Source organism: Crassostrea angulata, chromosome 10 (assembly GCF_025612915.1).
Source record: "Crassostrea angulata isolate pt1a10 chromosome 10, ASM2561291v2, whole genome shotgun sequence".
Classification (NCBI taxonomy): domain Eukaryota; kingdom Metazoa; phylum Mollusca; class Bivalvia; order Ostreida; family Ostreidae; genus Magallana; species Magallana angulata.
This window is the reverse complement of record NC_069120.1, coordinates 37101085-37122541: the sequence shown is the minus strand read 5'-3', so window position 1 is coordinate 37122541 and position 21457 is coordinate 37101085. Positions and strand designations below refer to the sequence as shown.

The 21457-nt window shown below is 34.2% G+C and overlaps 2 protein-coding genes across 13 annotated transcripts in view; one reads left to right on the top strand and one right to left on the bottom strand.

Annotated features, from left to right (window-relative positions):
* Positions 1 to 11597, top strand: part of LOC128165141 (WD repeat-containing protein on Y chromosome-like) — a 55093-nt gene extending 43496 nt beyond the window's left edge. For 6 of the 7 annotated variants that reach the window (XM_052829379.1, XM_052829381.1, XM_052829377.1 and 3 more), the window contains 19 exons: positions 221 to 283; positions 461 to 689; positions 957 to 1003; positions 1632 to 1769; positions 2137 to 2355; positions 2678 to 2869; positions 2980 to 3243; positions 3479 to 3643; positions 3778 to 3930; positions 4212 to 4396; positions 4510 to 4665; positions 4951 to 5087; positions 5428 to 5573; positions 7542 to 7712; positions 8280 to 8358; positions 9233 to 9411; positions 9697 to 9813; positions 10206 to 10355; positions 10626 to 11597. In XM_052829379.1, coding sequence (XP_052685339.1) covers positions 221 to 283; positions 461 to 689; positions 957 to 1003; positions 1632 to 1769; positions 2137 to 2355; positions 2678 to 2869; positions 2980 to 3243; positions 3479 to 3643; positions 3778 to 3930; positions 4212 to 4396; positions 4510 to 4665; positions 4951 to 5087; positions 5428 to 5573; positions 7542 to 7712; positions 8280 to 8358; positions 9233 to 9411; positions 9697 to 9813; positions 10206 to 10355; positions 10626 to 10883 — 3048 coding nt within the window. In that variant the 3' untranslated portion in view covers positions 10884 to 11597. The remainder of the gene's footprint in view (positions 1 to 220; positions 284 to 460; positions 690 to 956; positions 1004 to 1631; positions 1770 to 2136; positions 2356 to 2677; positions 2870 to 2979; positions 3244 to 3478; positions 3644 to 3777; positions 3931 to 4211; positions 4397 to 4509; positions 4666 to 4950; positions 5088 to 5427; positions 5574 to 7541; positions 7713 to 8279; positions 8359 to 9232; positions 9412 to 9696; positions 9814 to 10205; positions 10356 to 10625) is intronic. The other variant, XM_052829380.1, reaches the window with a different exon arrangement.
* A 4869-nt stretch (positions 11598 to 16466) lies between these two features.
* LOC128165428 (glutamine-rich protein 2-like) overlaps positions 16467 to 21457 on the bottom strand; it is a 31412-nt gene continuing 26421 nt past the window's right edge. For 5 of the 6 annotated variants that reach the window (XM_052829949.1, XM_052829947.1, XM_052829943.1 and 2 more), the window contains 5 exons: positions 20793 to 20903; positions 20334 to 20378; positions 20078 to 20168; positions 19205 to 19237; positions 16467 to 18255 (listed from right to left, as the gene is read on the bottom strand). In XM_052829949.1, the coding sequence (XP_052685909.1) occupies positions 17974 to 18255; positions 19205 to 19237; positions 20078 to 20168; positions 20334 to 20378; positions 20793 to 20903 (562 nt within the window). In that variant the 3' untranslated portion in view covers positions 16467 to 17973. The remainder of the gene's footprint in view (positions 18256 to 19204; positions 19238 to 20077; positions 20169 to 20333; positions 20379 to 20792; positions 20904 to 21457) is intronic. The other variant, XM_052829945.1, reaches the window with a different exon arrangement.

Sequence of the window (21457 nt, the reverse complement as noted above, 5' to 3'; positions counted from 1 at the left end):
CCTTTTTTTTGTGACTCAAATGTTGACTAGAAGCCCACTAAACTATTAAAAAAAAAACATCAAAATTCAAAATCCTATGATACTAACAGTATATTGAAAAAAAAAACCACCCAATTTATTGATAATAAGATGTTGAATGTAAAAGTTTTGATATTTGGTGAATGCCTCTGAATCCTTGGGTGTATATATTTGAAATACAGGTATTTTATTTCTTTTTCAGCAAGAACAAACAACAAAGATGGTGGCCACAACAGGGACAGTACGATATATCACCATTAGCAAAGTAAGCTTTAAATATTAACTGTAATTATTATCCGTAAATGCTTAATGACTTTTTTTCTTTTGATTTCTTTTTTTATTGAGTATATTCATAGTTTATTACTGATGCTTTTGGTAAATAGAAGTCTTAAATGCAATTCTTAATTAAAAGTATATATATTAACCTCTTTTGATACAACAGGAGGGAGTGGTGAATGTATGGCAACCCAGTCTAAACTACGTAGAGAAATATTACTCCATCAGTAATGACGAGAGTGACTCGTCTGGTCAAAAGAGGCGCTTCAAGACCTGGGTAACAGACGCCATCTTCTTGCCCAACTGTAATAAACTGGTTATCGGCTCCACGAGTCGAGATATTCGATTCTACGACTGTTCCACAAATCAACATTTCGAGGAGTTTCAACTGTTTGGTGAGAATTTCCATCTCTATATGCATATCCTCAAATGAACTTTTTAAAAAGACACATCAACCCATCAGACTGATTTATAAACTGCCATGTAGAAATTTAGGGTTCTTGTTAGAGAATAAAAGCAGTTTTTAATCTGTTGGATGATTTAAGCTAAATATGGCTAGATTTATTGGTAGTGCTGTGTGTTTGTCGAGCTGCGATATTGTGTGTTAAATTCATCAGCCATCACTTCAGAGGTGTATACATCTTTGTCTGTTGTCTTTTCAGCTATGTCAGATGTCCCCTACTGTTTCGACTACTGGTACGATACAAAGGTAATATGTACACTCAAGGAGATATCCATAAATCAGGCTTTGATATCTAAATCAAATCTGGTCTCAAAGTTGTTAAAATTCAGTGAAACTATTTTTGGACAAGATTTTCAAAGTCTAAATTAGGAACATTATTATAGGGGTACAAGAATAAAGCATGTAGGTTTTATCCATAAAATAAGCTGTATCTCAGTACCAAATTCTTGAATACATATTGCTATCTCAATATGAAAATATTGGAGATTTATAAAATCAGCTAGGTAACCAAAGGTTTAAAGCACCAGGTACTTAAAAAAAATCTTCCAATATTTGTTTAGCTGAAGTGTAAAATACATACATATTTCAACTATATTTAAAGTGGGTAACCCAGATTTGGAATTAAATTTAGGCTCATTTATCAATATTGAAAAAATAAGCATGCAAAAGTTTTCAAGATGATAGAATATAGAGTTAATTGACAGATATTTGTTTGTATTATCAACATTATATTTCAACTGAATTGGAAAATTTCAGATTAAGTTCATCTAATAGAATGTATACTGTGTTTGTCAAAATAAGGACTATGACGCATCAGATCTTTACAATTTATGTTATATAACAAATTCATTCCATTTTGCTTTTAATTTTCCAGAACCCTAGTAACCCGTCCAAACTTATATTTGGGGTTGATACTGGCTATATTCACACAATGACTTTTAAGAAGCCGGTTTCTCAGCTGTTTGAAACACCATTCAAGAATGATGAAGGGGTACAGAAAATTTTCTGGAGTGTAAGTATATAGATTTATTCAGGTCTCTAGATATATTTCCAGATATCAGTTCTAAGCCCTAAATCATTTCTGTAGAAAAATGTTTTTGGTCCACTTTTGTCATTAACATACAAAAAATGGGGTGTAGCTGTTGGAACAAATGAAATTATGTGTTCATTTATTGGACTGACTAAAATTCTGCAATTTTTTTCAATATCAATAATCATTTTACCTAACGTTAACATAGAGGAAGATTTGCACTCGATGTCTGTAAAAGTAAGAAATAATGCTTGCTGGAACAAAGAGAGCTTTTAAAACATTGAATACCACTAGCACCTTTAAAGAAGGAAAAAAACCCAGGAAACTGACATGAAAATATTTGTAACAGGAAATAGAAAAAGGACAACAGTCCCAGTTTGTGTCCCACGAGAAGATTTCCCACGGGGACCCCACCCTGCAGGTTCTCCCCGACATTGTCAAACAGGTCATGTACCTCCCCGACAACGATTACATCATCTCCTCCACCAGCAGCGCCCAACAGTCACTGGTTATCTCCCCTGCTGACAGGAAGGACTTCAAGAAATCCTACGTCTTCAACATTGACAAGGTACGCCCCACAGAAACTCAGATTTGGGTCCGATGTGCATATTGCAAATAGGGCCTCTTTTTTCAGATATCATTAGGTATCAGCATTTACAGTTTTGAGAAGTCTTGATTGAGATATTGATTATAACTTGTAAACCCTATGTGTATCTGGGTATATATTGGTACAAAATCTGAGCTGTAATTAATTGGTAAATCGATCTGATTTGTCTTGGGATGTCAAAGCTGGTACTTATATTGGTAATAGAACCAAAATATAACATCCAAAAGGTGAACATTCCTGAATATCTGATTAAGTAAAGAAAATCCTTTGCATTTTTCAAAAGGGCATCGAGTCTTTCGATCACAATAAGAACTTGAATATCCTGGTGACTGGCAGTCTGGATCATGTGGTTCGGATCTGGAATCCATATGTTCCAGCCAAACCAATGGCAGTGCTCCAGGGTCATGCCACAGGGGTCATGGGGGTCAAAATCCATGAGGGACTGGTCCAAGTTTTCAGTTATTCCAAAGATGCTGTAAGTAATTTACATGTATGTTTCATGTTTTAGAATTCAGAATTACTACACTGTTAGTCTATGGACACAAAGTTGCAAAGAATTTAACAATGAATATTTTTATCCAACAGGTGATCAAAGTGTGGGACATCAAGGAACACTCTTGCCTTCAAACAGTGGTGCTCAAATTTCCCAGCAGTATCCATGGCAGAATGCCTGAACACGGCACCTTCCCCATGCACATGCAGCCAGCTCCCCACAATGCATTGCTGGTGACCTGTAATGACTACATAGGCATGCTCAAACTTGGACACACTTCACAACCAAAAAACCTGGACGCAGTTACCCATGATTCCCAGCTTTGTGGGGCAATTTACAACAAAACTTTTAAACAGGTAGATCTTTGGTTTGGCTACAGTATGGCTGTAACAAATAGTTTTATTTTGTCTTGTATAGAATTTGCAATTTTTCATGCTAGCCTCTTAAAAATCTTCAGTAGGGAGGAATACAATGGAAGGAAGTAGAAAGCTTTGTGACTTCAATATTCCAAGTTTTCTCACTTACTCTGCATCTAAATGTTTCTCATTTCAATTTTATTGTTTTGATTTCTGGAATCCTTCTCTCATTAAGGTGGTAACAGGATGCGACTCCTCAAATGTTGCAGTCTGGGAGTTGGAGAGTGGGAACAAGGCCATTGTGTTCTCCAATGCTCACGGTGATGAAGAAATCACTTGTATGGCCTTTGATGAGAGCTACAGAAGGCTGCTCACTGGAGCTAGGAATGGAACAATCAAGGTACTGAAAGGATCAAAAGATGATTTGTTACCCTTGACTCTTGAAACTTAACTGTGAAAATATAATTCAGAATGACTGTTAGAAGTTGTTAAAGAGAGAAAACAGTGTCTCTTGAAGCTTCACTCTTGTTTCAGGTATGGAACTTCCAGAATGGCCACAATCTTCATAAACTGGAATCTGTGTCGGAGGCTGAGGTTACAGGGATCTTCCCTTGTGCCGACAGGAAGATCATCATCTCAGTGGGATGGAGCCGGAAGATAGCGGAGTATGATGACTCAGATCCTGATGTAAGTCTTCAATAGGATATTAAATTACTAACACCTAGTCTGCTTGAAATATATCAAAAACTGTTTATGGATTGGTGCAAATCCATATTTTGTGTTGTTTATACAATGTACCTGTTTTACAATCAATATGTACCTTATGTTAGATAATTGGTGAATGTGTAAACAAAGACTGTCTTCTTGATTATTTAGGGTAAATTCTGTCATGCATACCTTTTTAACACAAAGTTTACAAAATATGACACTGAAGTTTGTAATAATGTTTATAATCTTTTTCTCTCCAGAACATGTATATTCCTGCAAATCTAGGGTGGAAGGGAGGACAAATTCACCAAGATGATATTCTGTCCATGGACTATGCCTCTCCCAACTACCTGGCCACAGGGGGGTATGACGGAGAGATTGCTGTGTGGGACACAGAGACAGAGAAAATGTTAATAAGGCTACGCAAAGGACAGCAGGCAGACATGTAAGGAATGGGATCCAAGATTGAAGCCATTAAAATATAGAATTATTTTCTCAAAGTTTAGTATTTTTAGGCAAGTTTGATAATTTTGTTGATATCTCGGTTTCTCATTAAAGACTAAAGAAGATTGAAGCCATGAAGGAGATGAGTGTACTCAGTAAGAACAGTACTACCACCGAGTCCCAGATGAGTGCTGATGATCACCCCCTGTCTCCCCTCAAAATCCCCCGCCCCAACTCACGGCACAGAAAATCTCACAGAGTCCCCAGAGGGTAAGGACATATTTATCAGATATCTGAATTGACTACTTTGGTCTATAACTGAAAATCATTGATGGCCATTGAAATTGCAACCTATTTAGTATATGAATCGGGCATATTTTGTTCCTTGCTCTTAAAATGATTAGAGTATAACCATGAACCTTCTTCACACATTCTTTACCCATGTACTTTGGACACTCCAAAGTCACTATGAAAACCCATCCATTCGTTTACAAGGATTGAAGTCAGACTTACCCATGGAACATGTAATGTAGTCTGTGATGTTTCCTTTTTCAGACAACCCTCTCCAGTAGACAAACTTCTGTTCCTTCCCTCCCGCCTCACCTCCAAAACCTCCGACGCTGCCATGCTCATTTCCAGCGAGGCTGGCTACCTCCATTGGTGGGCTTTGTTTGGTGCTAAACATGAAGTTGGTGAGTCGCTTAGTCATTCTTGTCTGTCTGAAGCTTGGAAAGAAAAATACGATTTCAGCAACTGGATTCATTCATGACGATATTTTCTCCATACAAAAAACCTAGGTTATATCAAAACCCCAGGGACAAGTGATTTTGATTCATTTTAAAGATTGTTATATTTGACAAATTTAAGAATAGATGGGGGGGGGGGGGGGGCATTAGGAGAATGAAACTGACTTTGCTATAAGTAGGATTGCAATAAGCAAATTCATTGTAACAGTATTTTGAAGTATACATGTGCCTATTGCATTTTTTACCAGATCTCTAATATTTATCTTGTGAATCTTCTCCATTACAGGCTATTTCTATGCTCCTGACAACAAGGATGAGTCGGTGCTAGGACTGTGTACGGACCCTTCCAATGATAATCTGTACTCAGGGGACACGACCGGTAACATCAAGGTCTGGGACATCAGTGGCTACTGTAGGCATGCTGAGGAGAGGGTAATTCATATATAACTACTCTTAAAGAAATTACTTGAAGCATAAACTTTATTTATAGTGTCATGAAATTCTAGGAACAATACAATATCGTAATGTCATGTCTAATTCTGATTGTCTATGACTTCTTGAATAGTCACCAACTAGATATTAATCTACAATCACTGCCATGTTGTAATGAGTGAATATTCATAGACCAATTTCAGTAAAGTCTATCAGGACTGACTTGATCTGGGAAGGAACTCTTAAAGGACATATCGCATGTTTTTCAATTTTCGGAATTTTTTAAATAAAATCATTCTATACTCATTAAAAATCAAGTTTATTAACGTTTTCATAAAATATTCTGCCTAATTCGTGAGTTTGAAAGCGATGAAATTCAAATGTCGCGATATGCATATTTTCTCTCTCGATCTACCCGCCATGATGTGTGACGTCATATGCGACCTCGAGCGAGAAGGTGCTGTTAGCCATCTTTGTAATTGGATTAGATTTTAACGACAATTAAACTAATTATCACCTATTAAATTGCCAATAACGGGACATGATGGTGTTCTGTGCCTCCTGCGGGTGATTTAGCCACCAAAAATGGGGATTTGGACTGTTGTTTTTTTAAGTTTCCCTTACGAAAGTATGCAGAAATCTTGTGACAAATAGGGGTCTATCTGTTGACGAGAGGATTTATAAATAAACACTTAATTCATATATTATTAATTATATGGTACATTTTTGTAATTATAGTTTCATAAATAAATCGTAATCATTTCTCAAAAAGAAAAATAGAAGTTTATGCATAGGGGCCTGTGTACAAAACGCAAGTTCATCGGAGAAAAATAACGAGAGAGGACGCCATTTTGGATACCGCCTCGCTTCATTAGCTGTTTTCTTTTTCTTATTGTTAAACTATACGTTCATGTATGCATCGGTTTTGTATACATGATTTCTTCATTCAAACATGTAGCTCACCTCTGCAGAAATCATAATTTTAGTACGGTAGGTGAGATTTTTTGTGGGAGAAGTCATGGATAGAGTTGTCGATATTGATTGTTTACACGAGAAATAGACAAAGTTTGTTGATATACATTTATACTTAAATGGATAAAAAAAAAATACGGAGATGGGATCTTACAGAAATAAACAATAATTAAGGAAAACGTTCTTGCCTGCTTTTTTAACCCAGTGTAATATAGAGCAAACAACCTTAGAAAGTTGTGATCAGTTACAGCCGAAGAAACAAACTTCTTGTGCACCACAGTTTTACAATAATGAACATTCTGATTCGTTAGGAACGCCAAAAACCAAGACTGTTGTAGATTTTAATAAATAAACACCTTAAACAGATTTATTTGAGCTACAATCCTTACTAAGTTGTGTTTACAATGTTCACACGTCAATCAGTTTGATCGTCATTGCCGACTTCATCGTCGCTTTTTCGGCAATTTCATCGTTTTTTATCCGTACTAGTGGCTCAAACATGTACGACTGAATAATAAGATTCTTTGAATTTAGTCAGCATGTTAAAAAAAAACAACTTACATGGTGAATGAATGTCAAAATTTAAAGAAGATAATGCTAATCCTACAATTTGTTTACAAACAGCTGTTCGAAGAAGGTCGCATGTGACGTCACTGTACCACGTGACACGCTATCTAATTAACGAGTTTTTAAACGATTGGAGCTATAATTTAAATTGATATTATGGCTAATTACCGCTTTTATACCGTTAACAAACTGTTAGGAGTAATTATTAGATACACAAGGAAGCCAAAAAATGTAAAATGTCGTATACTTTAGAAACATGCGATATGTCCTTTAAATTTACATTGTGTCAAATTGAAAAATGTCAAAATAAATGAAATCATAGGTGAAGTTCAAGCTAAATACATCATAGGTGAAGATCAAGCTTAATACATCTTATCAAAATAATAAATGTACTTACAAATTACAATATGAAAGTTTTTTTTTTTACAGAGAATCAAGACCAGTCCTGAGTTAATCAGAAGCTGGCGAGCTCATGACTCGAGTATCGTGAGCCTTGAGTTTGTAGAGCATGAGGATGGAAACTACATTGTGAGTGCCTCCACCGACCAAACAGCCAGACTCTGGTCCACAGAGGGACACTATGTGGGAACATTTGGCCAAGTGAGTATCTGTAGGGGCATAGCAAAAGTTCATTGTCTAAAAAACAACTTAGCTAAATTCACAATAAACACTAACAAACAACTTAGCTAAATTCACAGTTAACAGTAATTTATAACTAAATTCACTATAAACACTAACAAACAACTTAGCTAAATTGACATAATGTTTAATATGAAGACTCAATTATACACCCCTCAAGACTGAATGTTGGGAATGTCGATCCATTTGGATTATCACATACTTTGTATTTATTACACTTTAAATGTACCGTAACCCAAATTTCTTATAATTATTAATCATAAGAAGCATTTTGATCACCAATAATGTTAAATCCCATTAAAAATCTAATTATTGCTTTCAAGCTTACAACTTTATGTTAAAATTTTGTCTGTGATCCTTATATGAACATAAATAATAATGTTACGGTACATGAATATTCAAAAAGGATAAAATTTGAATAATCTGCTGTTTGTCAATTTGAAAGTTGATTTCAGAGAGCAATATGAAAAGTGACACAGATGCATTATGATGTTTTCTCTTATCATTTTTTTTTTTTTTTCCTCACAGAAAAAATCATGGAACTTGAAGAACAAATTAACTTGGGCTCATCCAAAGACTCCTTGGTCCACAAAGTCTACCTCCTCAGGTATTTCGTGTTTTTAAATATGCGGGAGAGTGAAAATAAATCATATTGAAAGGGAGATAACTTGGGCAATAAAACACTTCCCACAATCCTTGCTATTGTTATGCGATGAAAAGTAAATATTGAAGCAGTCTCTCTTTAGGCCCACTCCAGTTGCATAATTTGCCAAGATTGGTATTTGCATTGTTGTTCATATATTGGAATTATTGATTGGCATGTGTAATTACAATTAAAGTGATAGCGGGCTAAATTTATTGCACATGCCATAAAAAGTAATAAAGAAAAAATATCAAGAAGAAAGCGTTTTATCGACGCTGGGAGGTGAATTGGATTTCTGTTGATAAATTAGCGCCATGTTGACTTGTTGTTAAAGTGTCGTGGATTTAGAAATTTTTGCACACAATGAAAAATAGTTTTTCTCTATGGGGTATGTTTGCTCTGATACATGCATTAGTCAAATGCTGTCTTTTTTTCTGCCAAACTCGGAGCCTAAAGCAAATGTTACTCTGGTTCAACAGTAGGCAAAAATTACAGTCTGCTCAATATGTTGTGATATTGAAATATTGATTGATGACATTGATATAAAATTTTTATAGTGAAATACAATTTGAATTCTCATAACTATAGTAAACACTTACTAGTTGTTTTATTGAATTTCCTATGGAAACCCTTATGCCAGCTATTATAGTGAAAATATACAAAAAGATTGATTCATGCCATTTGTTTTTGTAATCAGTTGAAATAGATAAATGGCTGTGATAGAGTTACATAAATATAAAATAATCGTACATCGTACAAAATAAACAACTTTCAATAATGAATTGCATAGTTAAAAGATTGATGAATTAATGAACTTTTTGCGCTCGTCATTTAACAGCCGACAGCAGGAAAAACAGGAACCACAGTAAATCAGACTCCACGTCCAGTGTGAAAACCTCGAGCAACGGCGAGCCAGGAAAGGAAGTCTCAGGACCAGTGGTCAATGGGATCTCCCGGGAAACCACACAGAATGGGGAAATGGAAAAATCCAGCAGGGAAAAGGGGAAGGGCCTGCATGTATGTATTAGTCTGAACAATTTATCAGGGTATTTTGTTGTTTTGTATACCGGTACTCTTGGTGATTGAGAGATATATTAGACCCTGTTTTGAAACTTGACTGGTAATGAGATACAAAAAAAAGATATGAATTGCACTTTTACTTTGACTTATACATCATTTCAATACACTGTACCTTTAGGAACTTTTCAAATGTATGGTTATGGGTTACTTTGTTTATGATTGGTGTATATTGTTTGATGGTGATGGTATGTAGTGTGTGATTGGTTGGGTTGATTTTGACAGGATGAGGAGGAGGAGGGTTTAAATGGTGAGGGAGAGGATACAATAGACTCAGATTTCAGTCTGGGTATTAGGTCCCAGTCCTTTGCTACAGGCCCGCCAAAAGTTGAAAGATCTCAGGTACACTGTTTATGTCTGAATCTAATGTAAGTGAACATTTGTCAATACAGTCAAACGTAAGTACCAGCAACTAGAGCATCACTCAATATCACAATTACCATGGATATATGTGGGAAGTGAGTAATATGTCATAACCAATATTTCTAGGTCCTGTTGAGTTCATTATATTAAGGTTTGACTGTGTTTTGATGAGATATAATGCATAGATGTTGGAAAGAAGGAAAGAAACAAAAGGCCATTTTTGTTTAGTAAACTTTTGAGATGAATATATATGCAGAAAGAATGCTCTGATTTTCATAGCAAACAGTACTTATCAGACCCGTATAACTGGAAACTCATGATGATAAAATTCTCATTGACGTTCATTAATTGATTTCATTTGACAATTACAGACATTCCTTGGTGCTAAGGTTGCTCAACAGTTGCAGACCATTAAAGAATCGCGGATAGATCGCAGAATCCGACTCAGCAAAGATGTCAACTTCAAGGACATACACAAGTTTGGCAAGATCTGTTCTCCCTACCGAGCCCTTAATACAAAAGTAAGCTTCAGGTTCATACAGAGATAACATCCGAGTAATCTTTAATTGTCTTCACTGTCTGTTTATTGTAACTTAATGGACATCTTTTCTGACTGAAGTTAAATCCTTTATATGACACAAAACTTAATTTCAGTTGATCATACTTAGCACTGTTTTAAAATTCTTAATTTGTACAAAGACACCGTTGTTTATCAATGGACATACAATCACGTCATTTGTAGAACCTGCAGTTTTAATGACTTATTTAAAATCACATATTCTGGTTGCTAGGATGTTGAAGAAATCAAAATCCCAACCATTTTACCAATGAGCCAGAGGATGATGAATAAGGGCTATGATCCAGAGAACATGAACACAGACACACTAAAAAGCATGGACTTTTCTTACGGTAGCCCTGACTCGCCCCCTAGTGGTGACCAGACAGGGGAGAGAAGCAAGGACAGAACTCCCATTAAGTCTCAAACAGCGGGCACGCACAGGAAACCGGCCAGACTGGCACCTCTGAAGAAGACTAATACTGTCATGTGAGAGAGAGAGAGAGAGTTCAAATAAGAGAGAAAGCTAGCTGACTACTAGATTACAATGAAAGATTTTTGACCAGCTACACGCCTATGTTTGTGAATATACATGTACATTTAATACCTGCACAATCTACGCATGAATTTATGTAACGTGTACTTGCAAAAACAGGGATGGACAATTTTCAAGTACTGCTGGATACAAGTTTGTCATATCTACCTACAACAATCTTGTGGTTTCTGACATTGGTTGAATTGTTGTTAGTTTTAAGTGCTAGTCACTGCCAGTTCCCATTAATCCATCTACATTTTAGTTGATAAAATTGTATTGAACTTATCATATTGATATATGGATAAAAAATAATTTTGAATACAAACGTGTAAATTTTGGGGGTTTTTGACAGCCAAGACAAAAATTTTTTTATTTCAATCAAACAATTAGGGGAATGATGATGCTGATAATGACTGAGATTTTTTTTAAAAATCCAACTAAACTGGTGCGTAAGGTATAAAAGAATTTTTTATTTTTTTTAAATGCCCATTGTCTTTCATGTAGCACATTGTGATGTTATAATTTATTAGTTACATTTTAAATATTTTATTGAGAACGATATTGTGATATTTTTTTTTTGTTCTGCTTTTCAGCAATTTTTACTTGCTGAGCATTGCAGTATATTATCTACTCTAGAAATTTTTAAAAATAATAAAAATTGTTATAAATTGTTATGTGTGACTGTTTTATTTTGATTTATCTTGGACTATACAGATTAATTAAACTTTACTTGAATTTTTTGAAATTTATAATACTCAAAGAATGATTCCTTTAATTCCTACAATGAAGTCACTTCCACAATTTGGTAGTTGAAATATCTGTTGAAAGTTAAAATTGCAGTCAAAACGGAGGTGTCAAAACATTTATTATGATTTAATCTCAGGGAAACAACATCAAAAGGGGTTTGAAAGAAAAGAATTTCATTATATTTGTTGTGTTCCATATTAAGGAAATACTAGACCGGTAATAATAGAAGTATCCCATTACTCCTTTAGTTAATAAAAACTTTTTTCACAACTAGAACAAGTCGTACTAGTCAAGCATTTAGTAATATAAATTCTAGTGAAAATACTTATACAAGTGTACAAGTATCTGCATTTGAATACAGTGTTTGCAACCTTCTAGGTCTTTCAAAATTAGTTATGTAATGGGAGTCAAACTAAGATTGTAAACAATAATCTAGAAAAATGTTTTAAAAGTCATGCAATCATTTCATTACTTCAACTTAGTTTTCTTAAATAATTAAAATAGTTATTTTTTTTTTTTACATGTGTACAACTTAAATTAGTGAAAGTATGTTTTTATTAATAATAATTTAAAAATAACAACAAGAGGCCCATGGGCCACATTGCTCATCTTAACAAATGGAGTCATAATATGAAATATCTGTACAATGAAGTATAATACATGTAGATCCTGTTTAAAGAAAAATCCATTTCCCCCCTTGGATATTCGCATGTTTATAATCAAGTCCCATTTCCAACAGGATGCTTTTATAGTCAATAACATGTTGAGCATTGCATTCTCAAAAAGATCCTAAAAATGTTTACAAATGGGATATAATTCCAAATAAATCTCTGAATTCTTATGCCACCATATTTTAAGAATTGCTTAGCATATTAAAAGAACAAATTGATTTACATGCCAGCTCCCCTAGAGTTAAAACCCTTACCCTGGGGGCCATGAAATTTATAATTTAGGAGAGAGCTTTATAGTCTTTCTAAATTAGCAGCTAGTTTCTATTCAGTGGCAGTAAAAATAATAAGATTAAGAAGATTTTTAAACATAAAAATTTACACTATTTGACCATTTTTGCCCCAACCTAGAATCAGAACCCTTACCTAGAGGGAAATTTACAAATTTTGGTAGAGGGCTTTATGATCTTTCTTTATAAATAATCAGTTTCTGTCAAATAACAGTTAAAGTAAAGAAGATTTTTAAACATTACTAGACTTTGACCCGACCGTGCACGGGTTGATATTGCATATTGGACATTAAGGTAATAGGTACATCGACACACTGTATTATTGACATTTCCATAACAAAGCTATAAGCCTAAAATAATGCTATTAATTTCCCTATACTTTCCTTAGTTTGAATAATCTGTGTCTCGGGAAAAGCCCTCACCACAGTTAGAATGCCTCCCTTATACCTGTATGTAGCAGAAAATTGCAAAATCGCTACGAAACGATTTTGGAGAAAATTTATTAAGTTGCCTTGAAAAAGAAAAATAGTCAATTCATCATAATAAACCTTTTATGAGACTGTAAATACCTTTCATCTAAACATTTTAATCTATATAATAGAAGAATTCAACACTTTTTCACCAATGTACACATATTTTCTTTGCTACAGAGACAATACACGGAACGCATTCTTTCATAAAACTGGGTCCGTAGGACAAAATTCATTTTTACAATAAAACATATTCTATCTTCACTCTCCTAAGAAATATAATGCGAGTTTTTTTGCATGTTATCAAATATTTTTTTGTCATCACGATAACAAAAGTAAGTACTTGTACTTAGTTGAAATGTATATTTGTTATTTTATACTTTCTCTCATAAGAAATCATTAGTACATATTATATATGAACAAAATTTTTTAGGTATTTTCGTTGATTATTAATAAGCGAAGCTTAACTGAGAAAAAATAAAAACAAATTGGTAATCTTCAAGTACCAATGATGTTTAAAATATATAAAACAAAAGACAGTATTATTTCGATTTATCGGTATTAAAGACAATTAGAGTCTATTATTTTGATATAGTAGTTTAGATGCTCATTTAATTTAGGACTATTTGACCATTTTGGCCCCATCCTGGAGTCTAAAGGTCTATATAACTGAATCAAGTTTTAACTTTCAGATGTATGTATAAGTAGAGAATTTAAGATTTTTGAACAATTAAGAGAAAAGCTGTTGATGTGCATGACAGTAAACCGGGTTTTCTTTTGTGGAATTTTTCAACACTGAATTAAAAACACTACCTATCCAGAGAAATGGGGTACTCTATTTGCAAATTATTTTGCCAAAAAATGACTTAGTTCAACAGCAGGTATTTTTTCATACATTATCAAAATCAAAATTTAAGTAATATACATAATTATATAGTTCATCTCTGATATATGTATAATTGATTTGCAAAACAACAACTTCCTTTAATCTTAAAAATTGTAGGAGAAGTTATCCATGCAATAAGGGTTTCCAATATGCAATATTATGCCCCCCAAAAAGGACAAAAGTTCAACAACTGTTTTTTGGGGTTTTTTTATAAATAAAAAAAAATCAAAATCTAAGTAATTTGCACATCTCTCATAAATGCACAATTGATCTGCAAAACAACAATTTACTATCTTGAAAACTGCAGGAGGAGTTATCCGTACAATAGGGATACCAATTTGGCAGCCGCTCACCTACCATTTTCACCATTTCAATATGCCTATTTTTCCTTTGGAAAACCCGGTTAAAAATGGTCAAATATTGACAATTTTGAGGAGCAAAAGTCATGAAATTTACAATTTATGTTCCCCTTACCCCAAAGATGCATCAAACCAAATTTGCAAAGAATTGGCCAATGGCATGTAGTTTCAAGAAGTTAAAAACGTTCATTTGTTAACACATGCTTCATGATGATGACAGACGAAAAACAATTGCAATAGGTCACCTGATTGACTCTGGTGACCTGAAAAGTTTTCATTTTGCATGAATATATAGCAATTTAAGCCATGAAGACTACAAAAACTATAAATTAATTAAGCTTGTAGACCTTGATTTCTGAGGGTTTGCATGTAAGGTACAAGCCACTTCACGGACAGACTTAGCTATTTGATAAGACATTGAACCCTTTGATGGACTGGCAAAAGACAGTTTCATGTGTATTCGGTTGGGTTAATTCTCCTTAAAAAATATTTGTTTTTAGACAGCAAGCTTATTTCATTGGGAAAATATTGTGTCTTGATCAGGACCATTGCAAAAACCCAACAGCATATTCAGAAAAAAAAGTACTGTCCAAATTCACAGTTGCACTGATACAACTTAGTACAACATCCTGTTGCGATGTCACTCAACACGCTGCCATGCAAACATAACTTCACACAGCTTTTATAATCACATTCAGAATTTCGATGTGTAAGCACAATGGTGTATAATGTGCATGTGATAATTCAACATTAAGGCAACATGAAAATTTGGAAAAAAGTTTGCACAACAATTAATGCATGGTATATGTATTTAAATGCGTTAATAGTGGTATATATGTTGTGTGGTTGGGTGAGCAAGATGGTGTGTTGTGCGAGGTTATTTTAGCACAGTGCCCCAAGTTGTGTGAGGATGCACAAGGCAACAGCATTTTATGTAACATGCAGCACACTAACGAGTTGTTATATGAAGTTGTATTGCAACAATTTAACACATTTACACAATTTATGTGAGTATTGGGATTGAGGGTTACACAAAGTTAGGGAATCTTAAGGCTAAAACTAATCAGAATTAAAATAAAATCTAAAGGACTTAGCTTTTTGCAGAACTTCCCACTGGTAATATACTGGTACATGTATCTGGAATGGCATTTGTTACTGGACCATCCTCAATGTCCAACAGCTAACTACGGTCTTCTCAGCAGAGTGCTTTGCTGTGATGATTAGAACTCTGTGACATGTTGGTACACCCAAAGAGTGTCCGAGAAGTGCTCACCTATTTCCCTGTGTCTGTACAGGTAAAGTCATGCTTGGGGTCATATATGATCAGTTTGAAGGGAAATCTGAGCTCTGAGCAGATTTAATCATGATTGAAGAATGGCTGTATCAAACATTAATTAGTCACTTTAATAACAAAAATTCATGATTTTACTCTCACTCCATAAACTTCGATTTTTTCAAAACTTTGACTCTGGTTTGATACTATACATTTACCTTATTGATAAACAATAATAATGTGAATTTAAAATTTCAGTAACCCCAACAGTTGCTGTTTTGAGCCCTTCTAAGGTCATATTGTGGTGGGTGTGTTGTGTCCATACACTTTTCAGACACTTAATCATCTTAGTCCATCTATATAGCGGAAATGGGTAGCAGCTTATGCTTTGGGGGGGGGGGGGTTAACCTGTGATGGAAAGGTGTCCCTCCTAGGGAGTGGATGAGTCTCATTCACCTACGTACATCATGGAAACTGGGGATGAGCATTGGGCCCTATGCACCTCATAGCAAGGTGAAGGATTCAATCGTCTCTATTTTTTTTCACTACAAGGGGAATAACTCTGGAGATGGTAACTATACTGATGGATGATATAGTGGGAATGTAGTTGATTTTGGAATAAAAGTCAACATGATCATTATGTCTCTCATACTGCAGCAAGAGTATAGATGATCAGGCCAGTTTGTCCACATTCTTGTTTGCTGTTTGGACATTCAAATCAAAATGTAATACATTTAATTAGATTAAATATCATATGCCCTTTCTTTCTCTATAAAACCAGCTTGCCATTTTTTCACATAATATTATTTACATTGAATAAAAATATCAACAAAATGAAAGATCATGACTTAGAAAAATGATTTTTATTTATAGCAGAATATAGATCAACAAAGACTGAAGATGTATATAATTATATATAAATACTGGTCAATACTGCATGTGCATGAGTCTACATGTGGGACGGAATGTTATTGTACATCAATGCTTGAAAGAGAGGGACACACACATCTATGGTGCATATTACATCATTTGATTCAATATGAATTATTATTTTGATTTATAAATTCATATATCCAATTCCTGCTATAAAAATTAAGTACATGTGTTTTTCATAATGCATTATCATTAATCATATGTGTAAATTCAGAAAATAATTTTGCTTTAACAAATAGGGACACATTAATATAGAACATGTACAATTTTTCCAAATTGGCACTATACATGTAGATGTTTTCAAACAAAAGAAATTTTTTTTGAGCTTGCTGATTTTGCATCTGACAGAGAAATTCATCAGTAATATTTCATATCTACAGCACCAATGAAATATTGAGCGGAAAAAAAAAGAACAATTCTTCCTTGAACAAAATCATATGGAATGCTTATAAAGATATATATTTCTTAATTAAAACAACGAATTAGTTAAATCATAAAACAATAAAAGAAGAATTTCTCCAAAAATATCTAACTAGGTGTAAATATATAACGAACAACGATATCACAGTCATTTTTCTCAACCTTGGAAAGTGTGTATACAAAACAATGCTACTGACTCGAAAAAAAAAAAATCATAAGACTTGAATTAACTTTCATGTATTGCATCAACAACGAAAAAAATCAAAGAATTTTATCATGCATAATAAAATATAAATAAAGTAATAATCACTAGATGGATTTCATATTATGACATACACATAGACCTACATGGTGCAAGTTAACAATACTTATTTAACACATACCTATCGTGAACATCAAATGTAATCTATATATGTTATAAAAATACTGTAATAATAAGTTTATATTTTATTGCAGTTATCAACCCTGCACATGAACATTAAGTACATGTTATATATTGGTCCTTATAATAATATTCGTCAAGACTTGCAGAATCCAGATTTTTCAATATGCTGTTACACATGCATGCAATAAATTAAAATAAACAGTATATATACATACACGTTCAAATTGCACATTGTGAAAAAGTGGTGCCAATACACATATTTCACATAGATAAAAAAAACCCCAGTTCTCTAACAATAAAAATGGCCACTTAATGTACAACTGTGCTAACTTTTCTGTGTCTTGATCAATTACATGGTTTATATGTGGCTTTGGTTTGAAAAAACAAAATTTCACTTGCGGTAGCTGATTTTATTTATCCCAGCATTTTCATTTCAAAATTAATCAAAAATAAAACTTGGCGAATTTTTTTTCATCGACAACATAAAATACCTCTAGGAAGAAGATTACAATGTAAACTAATGGTGCAAGGTAAGGAGCACTTTGTTTTTTAAACAGAAATAGTTGTTCTCTGATATTAAAAAATATTCATTGTGCTATCCAGAAGCCTGTAAATATTTAAGCATCTCCTGGGATCGGGACCTCAATGGGTTGCTGGTCTGTTGGTTGGACAGAATCATCAGGGGCGGGGGTCGTGTGGGTTGAGTCCTCAGTATTATCTACCCTGGAGTTCTGAGGGTGGGCCGACTGGGGACGGGAGTCTGAGCGACTGGTCGATCTCCTGGGAGATGCCCTGGCCGAGGTTGGCCTTTGAGGGTGCACCACCCTGTGCCCTGGGGGTGGGGATACAGTTGTTTTCCTGTGGGAGACAGCCACCGGAACTGGTGAGCGGGATCGCTCCTAGTAAAGGATAGAAAAAGGAATTTACAAAGCGTACTCGACTTATTCATCTAAGATATACCACAGCCATTTTAATTCATCAGCTGCCATAAAAATGGCAACTCTCTTTCAGCCTGCCTGATCAAGATTATTTTGTTATTTTTTCACAAATTTTATAAAATCAGTACAAAAATATCTAAAGCTGCTGTAAAATATATCACACATAATGTACTAAGTATTCCTGCCATGATAAAACATGTGTATATGCATTTGTGTATCAATACATTTTTAAGTATTAGACAAGTTCAATGTCAATCTGATATTGGGGTGTCTGCATGGTTTTAGTAAGTATATGAACACTGTGAACACTCCAATCTGAGTTCAGAGCATTGTGAATTAATGTTTGAGGATGAAATAACATTGTCAAGGAATACAGATTACAGGTACTCTCTCTCTCTCTCTCTCTCTCTCTCTCTCTCTCTCTTTCTCTCTCTCTCTCTCTCTCTCTCTCTCTCTCTGCATCTCACTCACGATCTCATTTTACCTCTCAATCACGTTTGAGCAATAATACCAGTACCAGTAACCAAGAACTAGCTATTCTATCTAACACATTCTAATCCATGCAAATTAAAGAAATACACATATAATAAAACTTTACATATTTTAAAAGATCTACAATGTACTAATTGTACCATACACCCCTATGCATATTACTGCTGAAGCTCTCTTTATCATCTTTACTACTCAATCAATGCATACATTCTATTTTTGAGAATCTAGCTCATATGTTCCTGTTCAAAGGGCAAGTATGAAGAGTTCAAGCTCAGATGCAGAAATGACACACAAGACAGTGATTTGAGTGCACACACTTTCACTATCACACACACACACACGCAAACTAATAAGTTCTTAACACATGTGTAATCTTGGTATAATTTTGTGGGTCATGCCTGCTAGGTATACCACCTACCAACATATAGGCCTGGGGCATGTCCTTATAATCCTATGGAATAAACAATCATATATATCTTGTACATGTACCGGGTATATCATAGAAGTCATGCAGCTATACACATTTCAGATTGAATTGTCAGATTTAAACATTTAAAAAAAAATTCATTAAATTCAAAGGATGGCAAAGATTATATGTGTCACTACTACAACACAAGATGTACTAAGTTATATATAAAAAAAAATTCTCTAAGTTTAATTTTCTTTGCTTATGAATTTGTTAGTTTGTATACAAGTTTTATATACAAATTAAAAGGATCACTGAAATAATGCATTTTAATAGTACAAAATCTGTAAAAATGCACAGTGGGCAAGCAAAATATTGCATGCATATATACTCCTCCTCCTCCTCCATATCAGACCTTGCAAAGTACATTACATATAACGTATATCAATGGGTTTTCTATAAATGTTTTTGTAAAGAATGAAAAATTATGCTTTACTGCTTCCTACAACACTAAGACTACCTAACTTATAGTCATGCAATTTTATAAGGGTGAATGATGGCTATCAACTGACATGTTTTGTTATTGATATACTGTATAATATGTTCTTTTGCAATCGTGTACCTGTCCATATTCTATCTTGTATCCCCAGCTAACTTGACGTGGCTGGATTAATGAACGCAAATGAAAACATAACAGAAAATGACTTCAGTTTGACATGCACTATAAAATAAATATTCTGAGCTTTTCATAAGGCAGCCTGCATTTTTTCGAAGCTCTGGGAACAATGTTTTGGAAATTGATGTGAACCCTCTTTGAAATCATAAGCACAAGAAAAAACCCAAGAAAACCCGAAACCAAAACCGAGTGGTCTCCCCTTCAGTTACCTGTGTCACAGATGGCAGCCTAGCCTCTAACTTGGTCCCCATCCTGCCTTTATAGATGTGTCCATCTGCTCCTTGCACATCTACTTCCTCCCTGCAAAAAGGAAAGGAATTAAAATCATTTTATAAAGTTCTTTTTGGTTTCAACCTTCCTGAAAAAGGAAAGAAAAACAATTCATTTTGGGAACTACCATTGGTGTTCATATGGAACATTTTGAAAAAATTCCTTGCTATGAAGAATGCTGTACGTATCACTTACTTGTAGATAGGGTAAACATTTCCATCTTCCTCTCTGAACAAGTGGCTGAAACAAAAGGTACTGAATATTAATATCCACATACACTTTAATTATCAGACATGCAAGTAGCTAGATATACTATAAAGTCTCAGCTGAAATGCTGTACGTGTTCATACACCTGAGAAGTGAGTACTTTAAACTGATCTCTGTTAAAATCAGAATCCAGAAGATAAAAAATTATCCTAATTTACTTGAGATGCTGTGATTACCTGACATGTGAGTATTTAAACTTGACCTCTGTCAGCAATGAAATGTACAATAATTATCCTGAGATACCTTAAAATAAAGTGTTTTTTATACCCTAAAGGTCTGCAGTTCTCTTAAATCACAATCTGTCAGCACTGAGATGTACAATAGTTATCCTGAGATTACATGAGATGTGCAATGATTATCTCGAGATATCTGAGATGCTAAGCTTACCTGAGATGTGAGAGGCGGGTGATCCTCTTGTTGGGGTAGGTCGTGGTGTGGCTGCCTCCACAAGCTCTGCTGGTGGCGTAGTAGTCCGTCACCTCCCCGCTGTTAGCGAAACTGTGTGAACAGGAAATAATTATAGATCATTACAACATAAATTATATGTAATGTCGTATACTTGATTATTAATACTTTAATTAACTTGTAAATGATAATCTGATACTTTGCATCACCTCTTGGACTAATGATAATGATATTGATGCTTAACAGTTATGATTATAATTGGCATCTTAAACAATAATTTTCTATCATATTTCATTACAATTAATATATAAATTATTATGACTTTAAAGCTTACAGTACAAAGCTAGCCGTTCTGGAACTACCAATATATAACTGACACTATCAATATACTAGTGTACACGTGTATTGAATTTTTGGACAGCAACTATTCTATTGCAATATATTCTAAGTTTTTAAGTTTAAGTACTGTAAATAAGTCTCATATCGCCTCTTTGTGCAAAACATGCCAAGTCTGACTACAATTTGTACATACACATAATAAAAGTATACTTCTATAAGGCTGTGAATTAAAATCATGCCAAAAAGTGCCGTAAAAAAAATCTGTCTCAAAGGACTTTGTGAACATGCATGCAAATGAACACTTTCGT